This window comes from Zonotrichia albicollis, chromosome 3 (genome assembly GCF_047830755.1).
Source record: "Zonotrichia albicollis isolate bZonAlb1 chromosome 3, bZonAlb1.hap1, whole genome shotgun sequence".
Lineage (NCBI taxonomy): Eukaryota > Metazoa > Chordata > Aves > Passeriformes > Passerellidae > Zonotrichia > Zonotrichia albicollis.
Window position 1 is genome coordinate 90,503,656 of NC_133821.1, and position 10,236 is coordinate 90,513,891.

General features: G+C 43.4%; 1 protein-coding gene across 1 annotated transcript in view; it reads right to left on the reverse strand.

The window, feature by feature from the left end:
- TAF1B (TATA-box binding protein associated factor, RNA polymerase I subunit B) overlaps positions 1-4,142 on the reverse strand; it is a 45,878-nt gene extending 41,736 nt beyond the window's left edge. The window contains exons 1-5 of the mRNA XM_005487208.4: positions 3,992-4,142; positions 3,153-3,251; positions 2,589-2,676; positions 731-828; positions 317-412 (exon numbers count right to left, since the gene is read on the reverse strand). Coding sequence (XP_005487265.1) covers positions 317-412; positions 731-828; positions 2,589-2,676; positions 3,153-3,251; positions 3,992-4,009 — 399 coding nt within the window. The 5' untranslated portion in view covers positions 4,010-4,142. The remainder of the gene's footprint in view (positions 1-316; positions 413-730; positions 829-2,588; positions 2,677-3,152; positions 3,252-3,991) is intronic.
- Between the last annotated feature and the right edge of the window lie 6,094 nt (positions 4,143-10,236).

Below are 10,236 nucleotides of genomic sequence, written 5' to 3' on the forward strand. Positions count from 1 at the left end.
AGAGCAGGCAGGAAAGGATGGTGGCTGATGATACAGTTTGCATTGTCATTTGTATTTACTGATTATCTATGCCAAGACAAAGAAAAACTTTTAAATAAGCAGTTTCAAATAGTCACAGAAATAGTCATCTCTTGAAATAAGACTCCAAAAAACTCCAAAACCCAGTAACATGGACATGTGCAAGGCTGTTTATATGATCTCCTTCATACAGAGGTGACATTATTACCAGCAAGATACGTCTCCTAAACAAAGAAGATTTCTGATGTTGCTTTTAAAAAGATACCAAACATCTTATGGAATTTGAGCTTTCACTTACTGATAATGTTTTGACAGTTTCCCCAGCTGGTCTCTTGCAATATGCCTGTTTGCTCTTCTGAAGGTAACACCTCCAAAAATTGCACAGAATTTCATCCTGATAAACACAAATGGATAATGGTACAATGGTAACACACAAATGGTAAATGGTACAATGTTTACAAGATCATTAATTGCTGAGAGAACAGAGTGTAATTTCTAACTCAGGAATCTGAATAATATTCCATGTCTAATTTTACTAACTGTGATTTATAAAATACATTTTAAAATTAACAGAGAAACAAATTTTTATTTCATATACTCAATGATTTTAAACAGGGACTTGTGTGATTCACTTTAAAAATTAAAATATTTTAAAATCCCACTTTCTGTAACACACACACAGAGTGTACAATTCACACTGACATCTACGTACCTTCATTTGTGGACATACTCCTAATGCTTCTAGAGCTTCCACTTGTTTCTTGAGTACAAGCTGAAAGCCTTCACAAATATACCATTCACAACCTCCATCTAAGGAAGAAAAAAGGGGGACTATGTTTGTTTGTACTATTTTGGGCTTATGCACACATATCCCCATATCTCTATTTAGTAATTTCAGACCCTAGTGCATAAACCAGCTACACTGAACACTCCATTAACTTCCATTTATTCACAGCCTTAAACGAGAAGAAAAGTTACTGAACAAGAACTTCACACATTTCCCAAGAATAATATAATTCATTATAATGTCTAGTGTGGCATTTGTAATTGAGCAGAGCATTGTTAAATTACCAGTTTAAAAATAACTGACAACCTGCCATTAAAAATGAAATATGAACATTCCTTTCCCACCCCTGACACAGAAAACTGGAACATTACAGTAGTGAGTCAGGCAAAAAACAGCCAATACCACTTTGGTGCTTTACCATTCTCTCCCATAGAATCATACATGTTTAAATAAAAGAATATCCCAACTTCTAACAAATCCTAGCCCAACATGAATTTCACAGGGAGTGGGCCTGCTCCAATCTAGTCACTATTTCTTCAAGGCTGTATTGCAATTACTTTTTGCCCTTATCTCTCTAAATTTACTACTAACCTTTTCTACAGGCTTTTGGTTTAGAAATTTTCTCTGCATTTCTCAACTCCCTTTTCATTCCTTCCACTCCTGTTCTTCACCACTTTTGTTCTGAAACACACCTTGCATCTCACCATCTTGGGCATTATCTACCCAAAGCTTCTGCTTGAATGATGCTGCTCTTAACTGCTAACCAGTGAGCTAACAGACACCGCTTACTCCCAAACATTCATGGAATACAGTGTAACATGACTGCATTCTGAAGGTAAGGATTTCTTTCTCAAGAAGCCTGGGGCTGGCTAATGACCTTCTCAACAGGATAAATTAAAAGCATGACTGGTCCACACTTTAGAAGCAATACAGGATAAGGAAAAGTGGAGGGGTCCTTTTCACACCTCCCTTCACTTCCACACAAGTGCTCTTTTGGAAGGAATGTAGCAACCCACTGCCTCTGCAACAGAGCAAAGGTAGATAAGCATATCAGAGAGAAAGATAACTCCTCACTTTATTTGGCATTTTAATGCAGTTTTGTTTTCTGAAAGTGGCCACTACAGTAAGAGATGCATCCAGCCAACACAGAATATCCACACAGCTCTAGCAGCAGCTTTACTACTACATCCTTATGGCCCAGATCCTCCTGTGTAATGACCACTGTTCTTCTGAATATTCATAAATTAAAAGTAGAAGAATGACTCTGGATGAAAGATGCAGACTGGTTCAGCTACTGGAACTGACTGTTTGAAACCTCTTGCATGCAGTTTGTGTGTAAGCTGCAGGGCCCAGTGCCTGTAACACAGCCAGACTGACACCGAGAGCTGGACCACCATCACACCTCACCTGCCAAGACAAAAAAACCTCTCTGGTTTTGTGATAGCCATCACAGGGGAGGAACAAAGGATCACCACATCTGAATGCATGCCTCCAGTAGCTTCAGTGAGTATTTGCTTCCAGAAATCAAAGAAGCAGTAGCACATGGCTCCATTCAATCAAAAAAACCCCCACCTCTGGGCTCACCAGAGGTCACCTGTGGCTCAGGAAGCCACCAAATGTGATCTCTGAAGGTTGTGGCAGCATCAGGGAGGTGCATTTTGCTCCACTCCTACAGTCTTTCTTGCCTATCTGCTTTTGTTTTCCACCAAAGACATAATGGTCTAGGTGAACAGTGGCTGAACAGCCACCCTTCTGCAAAATACAGACAGAAACTCATACATACCATTTTTTTCCTGCTTTTTTGAACCTTTGGAGATTGTTTGGACTCTTGAATTAGTAATAAAATCAGTGTTTACAACTTCTCTAGTTCTCTGCAAAAGAGGAATACAATTTAGCAAAAAAAAAGAGCCAGGTCTAACTTGCATAGATTGTCCCATCATAAAACATAATGAAAGAATTTACTCAAAGTTCCTAAACTAACAGAAGATGAGACAGTCTGAACTTTTGATTCAGAAATTTCAAAAATAGACAATTACTATCATGGACACACAAGTGACATGCATCAGGGTTTGTCTAGATTTGGACTGCACAAAAGGCAGCAACACCCAGACAATGCTTCTAAGGCACCTAGAGAGCACACTGACACCACAGCTACAGCAACACAGCCGGTCAGGATGGCTCATTCTAAATGTTGGGATTTCAAGGAACATTAGTTTTAAACAGTGTCAGCTAAAGCATGAAAAAGGAAATGAACTCAATGCTTAGAAGAAAAATCTGTAATTTTCTTATATAAAGTCAAGAAGCAATCAGAATAAACCTTTTCCAAGGCAGTAACTCATCTTTTTACCTCAGTAACGTTGTGGCAAGATCTACAATAAAATCTGCCTCCATCAGTGAGACCCCAGTTCACTTCTGAACACTGAGCACAGCGCTCGTTAAAATCTCTCTGAAAGAAAGAAAAGCCAGAAGACTTTCACAATTGCTTCAGTAAAACAAATGGCATTATTGCTGGCCTACTGCACAGCTTCTGAGATGATTTATAGTGGAGAGGATTTACAGCCTCTGTGTTAGCTCTGGCTGGTAACAAGCGATCAGCGCACTTGCCATGAGCCGCAGTAACTCTGAACGCGTAATTGTAGCTGGGAAGCGCCCGTGTGTGTGAGCGGCAGAACAGCAGGAATGGTGATCCACGCCTCGCACACACGTGGAGCGGCTTTCAATACAGCCACCCATCAGAAATTAAAAAGGAGACACAAACTCGAGTGGGAGGCGAAAAGAAAAATATATTTCTAGAACTGTAAAGAAACACACGCGGTGAGAGAAAGCCCGCACGAGCCGGTGCTTCCCGGAGAAACGGGAGAGGGGAAGAGAAGAGGGAAACCCGCAGATTAAAACTAAGTGGTTTCCAGAAACGCCCGCTGCGTGCGTGCTGGGGAGAGACAGCTCCGCCAGGCCCGGCTGAGGGGCGGCCGGCACCGTATCCGCGGCCGGCACCGAGCGCTGGCCAACCCCGAGGGGCCGGGTACGGCCTCGCCCGCCGCCTCCGGGCCCCGCTGTGGGCAGGTTCGGGCCGGGCCGGGGCAGGAGAGCCCGCCGGCGCCTCCCCCTTTCCCCCTGTCCCGCCGCCCGCAGCCGCTGCCCGCCCGGCGGGGAAGCGCCCCGGCCCTGCGAATCCCGCAGCCCCACCGTGTCCTCCTCGTCCATGGCGGCCGCGCCAGGGGCGCACCATGGCAACCGCGCCGGGCGACACCGCTTCCCGCCTGGAAACCGCGGCCCCGGCGATTGCGTTCCGGGCCGCCGCGGGCCCACGCCAGGGGATACGGGGACTCCAAGGGGTCACTGCGTGCCTCACTGGGGGGACATAGACCCAGGTGTGGGACATTGGATAGGAGCAGGAAATTCTTTCCTGTGAGGGCGGTGGACGCTGCAGCAGGGTGTCCAGGGAGGTTGTACACGCCGCGCCTTTGGAAGTGTTCACGGTTGGCTTGGATTGATGCCTTGAGAGGCTCTCTGGACAGAGGCTGGGCTGTGGTAAAGGAGTAAAGTCGGGATTCACTAAAAGGCCTTTGAAGGATACACCCTGGGCAGTACAAGAGCCTGGCCATGGCTCTACCCAAGATGGACTCCAAGTCATGAGTTTTCACACTTTATCAGTTTTGGTCCATTTACATATTGGGGTTAATTGTCCAGTTACAGCTTCAGGTTAGGGAGTCCCATCCTCCCAGTTTGCTCTCCTCAATTCTCTCCTTTTTACACTTTTTGGGCCCGAAACTGCAATGGTGCCCTTGGTTCTTGGCTGGAAAAGGATTGTTTTGTCTGACTAAACTGTGAGGAGAACTTGCTAACACTTTATATGAAGTTCAGAGTTACACACTAATGTAGTACAAAATCTGGAAAATATGAAAGTTAAAACTGAAGGCATCAGAGGGGGCCCTGGGCAGCTTGGTCTGGTGGAGGTGTCTCTGCCCATGGCAGAGGGGACTGGGGCTCGGTGGTCGATGGATCTCTTCCCACCCCTTAATATCCTATGTATCCACATGGTAGATTCTATGGCTTCTGTGCTTCAGCCACGGAGGGGACAGCAGCTTCAAGGGGATGTGGGGTGTCCCAAGGACTGCAGGGTACTTTCCATCACACAATCACTTGGGTTGGAAAAGACCGCCTGAGATCATTGAGTCCACCACCATGGCCCTGAATGCCATGTGCAGTCCTTCCTTGGAGACCTCCAGGCATGGTGACACTGCCACATCCCTGGGCAGCCCGTTCCAAAGCCTAATCACCACTTCTCTGAATAAATTCTTCCTGATGTCCAACCTAAACCTCCCCTGGCACATTTTAGGACTATGACTACATGTGCAGCTTAAGACTAACACCATGTGTGCCCCCTGAGCCTCAGCCCATCGCCATCCTCTCCACTGAGCTCCTGCATCCTCATCCTCACATCACCTCCATGGCCCCAGCTGGTGACCACTAAGGCTGTACCAAAGCTGTGGGAAGGGGGCTGCTGCTGCCTGTAAAGAAAGCCACAAAACCTCATTTAACTATGCAAGAGTGTTTGGAGATCCTTGAATGAGGGAAACTACAATTTGAAATCCATTTTCAATTAAAAAACAACACCCAAACCTCCAGATCTTGATGTAGGTCTCTAATTTCTTGCATGCTAATAATAATGTTTAAAGATGTCTAAACACCAAGATCTGTTATTGCAGTGAATTTGCCCACAAAATTGGAGAACAGGTTTAAGCCCTTTAAAAAAAAAAAAAAAAGTCCACTAAGCGAAAGCATGGGAAAAAATTAAAATTAAAATATACATAGAAAGAGGTGAGGCTACCTTGACAGCTGTGGTTACATTGATGTTGGAGGATATGTAGAGAGCTAGAGGGGAACTGTTTATGTTTAAGAAAAAAGTTATTACTCATACCAACTGTGATCTTTTTTCAGTGTGGGCTGAACATTTGTAACACCCATTAAAGAGAATTACGCATGTAATTCCTGCCATGTTAAAAAGGTGATTGTCAACCTCACAGAAATGCAGCTAATACTTTGATGGAACAGATCCTACTTGTGTTTTTAATTTCCATATTTTTTGTTTGTGGAAATAATGTTCTGGGAAAGCAAGGCCATTTTGTGTGACAGAGAGGGTTTGATCTTTTTCTGATGTATTTCTAAGATTAAATACTACCTTGAAAAAAATCACATCTGTACCTGTGATAAGAGAGGAAGAGGTGTGTTCCAATGCAGAAGATAAGACATTGCTCCTGCTGAGAGCAGTGCTCATGTGTGACTCGATACTGTGAGCGGGCAGTGGGCCTGCCTAGTGGATTTAACGAAATTGAAGAATTTGTTTAAATAAAATGTAGAACTGACTGCTTTGATGAGGCAGGACCTCAGAGTTAGGTCTTCTGTTTTCTAATTACAGCTGGTCCATAAAATATTAAAGGAATCACAAGACTGCCATTTTGTCAAAACCTGATCACTTCATATTTAACAGCAGTAGTTGAAGATAAACAAGAAAAGAAGAAAGATGTGGGGGACTGCACAAGGAGCTGTTTAGGTATAATTGTGGCCATACTGGTGCAGCATGCCAGTAAAGTTTTAGAACAGGAAAGTCCTTACTCTCTGCTGCTGGACAGCCCACACTGCTTGTCTGAGCTGCATTTTCCATGCAGGTGAAACAGATGTGAAAAGGTACCAAATTTTGGAAAGGAACTTCTACAAAGACTGATGCTGATATTGCTAGTTACTTGATAGTGTTCAGGCTCCCTATAAATGCAAAGTTTCTATTGGTATTTCAGAAGTTCATCAATTAATTAGTGCAGACTACTAATCTGGTAGAAAAAAATCAAAGTATAATAGGGCTACCAAGTCTTATAACTATTTCTTAAACATTTTTTGAAATGACATGTATAAAACCGGTTTTTCAGCATATAAAATGATGTGTAACCTTTGTCCCTAATTACAAGTTACCCAAGCATGCTGATAGGGGTATGATAATTTCAAAGCCAGGAGACAGACTGTCTTCCTGCTTTGGCTCACTTTTCTAATTAAGATCATTATGCATAGTAGTCAGATTGATTCAAGGCTTAGATAAATAACACGTCCTGTTGTTTCCATTGATTTGAATTTTTAATGAACTGAGTTCCATTGCTGATATCACATTTCTGGTTCTTGACTGCAGACTTTCTGCATGTGAAAATGTAAGAAATACATATTGGACTGAAAGACATGTCCCTTGGCCTGTCCTTTGGGTTACTGTTCATGAAATTGTGCTGGCTCCAGGATACAAACTTCTGTAGCAGAGATTCTCCCCAGCGTCTTTACCCATTGTCAGACACCTACTACAAAGAGTTAGAGCAGAACAGCAACCTCAGGTGCTCCAGAGATCGTGCACATGAACACAGGGCAGATTCAAGTTTATAGAAAATGCACGCAGTTATTAACACACAAAATTTCATCTTTGCACCATCTCTCCATGGAAGAACGCGTGTTCAGACAGAAAACAAAAGAGAAATTAGGAGAACAAGAAGCAGATGCCTTCACTCTGACTGATCTTTGGAGACCACGCTGTAGAAGGGGTTGGGGGAGAAGCTGGGCCAGCAGTGGAGGCAAAGGTGCAGCAAGTTGTGCAAGGACAAAGGTGGGAACAGCAGCAAGGCGTGGGGGTTACAGCAGGCTCGGCAGGGAAGGATAACCAGGGAGGGGCTGAGTTCAGCACAGCTTTGAAGGAAGCGACAAGAAGAAGGAATTTAACGTTACAGCTCTGACACACCCAGCACTGCCTTGCAATAGTGTTTGTTATACAGTTTCAGCTTTCAAATTTTATTAGTTAAATAAATTTCCATCCCTGTTGTGGAAAACCTGAAGATATGATCTTAAACATACAAATCACCAGAAAGCAAATAATTTTTTTTTCCCAAAGTTTACTCAGGTTTTCTCATAATTTTCCTAGGATATAAGTGACAGGAATTTGAATTCTTGATTACCAAAAGCATCAATAGTGTACCCAAGAGGGAGGCAAACTGATCCAGTCTTAGGCACTAAGTTTGGGGTTCACAACATCAGCGTTTTCTTTGCACGTGTGCTGCAGCCCAGCCCACCTCACAGAGTTACACTGTGGTGCCACAGTCCAGTCCCGGCCCAGGTTCAGCTGTGGCTCTCCTGCCACAGAGAGCTGGGGATAAGCTCTGTGGTCACCCAGCCAGGGGGTCTGGGGACACACACCTCAGGGCAGGACCTCGCATTCAGATGAGGTACTCTAGCAGGCAGAACTTTGGGAGGCCATGCTAGCACATGGCCAGCCACAGAGGGATTTGGGAGCCTGGGGATGCTGAGGTCTTGGCTGGAGTCAAGGAAATACCTCCTAGTGTGTCCTGGCCTTGAGAGGCAAGATGTCTTTCCTGAGGAGCACCACAATGCCATCCTGCTGCCCATGCTCTCAGAGACTACATCCCTCAGTACCTGGTGACTATGTTAGCCTGATCCTACAGAGCTATGGAGCGAGGAAGGACACTTGTAGGAGAGAAGCCACACAGCAGCAGAGCAGGCAGTGAGCATTTGAATGTCCCATTTCACAAGGGCATCTATAATGCCTTGGTCTTCTGGTTTTTCAGATTTTATTGAGCAATTGACATGAAACCTTCCTTCAAATTGTAATACTTCAGGAGTGTCAGACCTTGTCTAGTTTTCAGCCTTACTGAAAGAAGAACATGCCACATACTAAAGGGGATCTTGGCTTCCACTGCAGCATTGTGCATCCATAGAGCCATGATGATTGTTCTCACGATCATTCTGGGATATATTTAATCCACAAAAGCAGTGGTATTTTTAAAGGAATCGAGAGCCACCTTGTGGAGCTGGGATTCACAAAGGGATTCCAAATAATACAGCTGGGAACAGCTACTCCTGCTAGAAATTCAGATCCAGTGTGATCCTGGAGATTGTCAGTCTGGGACACATGCACCATGCACATGTCTGTGCATATTCAGTGCACAGTGCATCACAGAACTCCTCTCTGACCGAGTGACAAAGAAATGTATTTGTGGGCAGTGGCAGGTAGGAATGTAAACCTGTCAGAAAAATGCAGAAAGCAGCAGAATCAGGGAAGCAAAGCAAGGTACTCACTATGACCTACACAGCCTTTGTGTGTGTGGGGGCTGTTGCTCACAGGGCATCCATCTTTCACCATATAATTAATTAAACCCTCAAAAATGCTGAAAAGTTTTGGAATCATTATGTGCAGATTTCTGTCACAGGTTTTTCTTCTGCAGTAATTGATTAACATAGAGACTTAGGATTCCCAGAGCTCAAATGCTTCATAACTGGAGAAGTAGCAAAAATGGGATAACTTATGTGAGACTTATTTCTTCACAAAGTAAAGAGCTATCTTTACTTCTCAGTCTCTGAGGCTGCTGCAGGGACTGTGAAATGTTTCATTTACCATTTCTTTCCCATCACTCCTCATGATGGACTCTGAGCTGCTTGTCAGTACTGATATGTGGATACTGGCATATGATCTTGCCAAAGAAAAAGGTATTTGCTTTTTTTCAAATCTTCTTGGTCTTTTCCAAGATCTTTATGCAGCACCAACTTTATCCTCAGCACATTACAGGATAGCTTAAAAATGTATCTCATGTAAGGACAAATTTTTAAGTCTCTCTAAGTAGTAGACCTTAAGTATCTGAAGAAACTCGAAACAAAACAAAAACAAACAAGCAAACAAAACCAAAAAACCACCCAAAACCAAAACAAAACAGGACTCTGATGCTCAAGTCATTCTCCAGGTGCTAGAGAAGCCAGTGCTGAGGCAAATTATTGGTAGTCCATAATCAGTCTGGCTATTGAATCATGATACAACTGAGTGAATTTTAGGTTCCAGAAGCTTTTAAAATTAGTTACACACTAGCAGAGCTTGAAGTTAAGTTAAATTTCAGAACAGATACTACATTCAAAATCTCTGTTAGCTAAACAGTCACTGATATCCCAAAGCACAGTACAAAGCAAGTAGAATGTTAAAGCAACCTGAGAGGTCATTCTTTTTAGACCAAGTCTTAACAGACAAACCTAGCATATCCTTTATGCTTAATAGAGTTCAGTTTTCCCCTTTGTTCAGATGTTGTTTGGGTAAACAGGTGATATCTATGGGCTGTCATTAATGGTTGCTTCAGACTGGATAATTTTTTCCCCAGTAATTTAAATGTAACCACTTATAAGATGACATGTGGTAGTAGGAGAAAATTCATAAAAAGACACCACAAGTCTATGGCGAGGAGTCAACAACTTCTGGTTTCAAAACTATGGAAATCTCCAAAAAAGTCTGCAACTTTTCCTGTCCTACTTCATTCCATCATGCTTCCAAGAGGCCACGGTACATGGATGCATGGAGCACTAGGAGCAGGTTTTCAATGTTTGTTCCAAAAGAACTATGATAGATG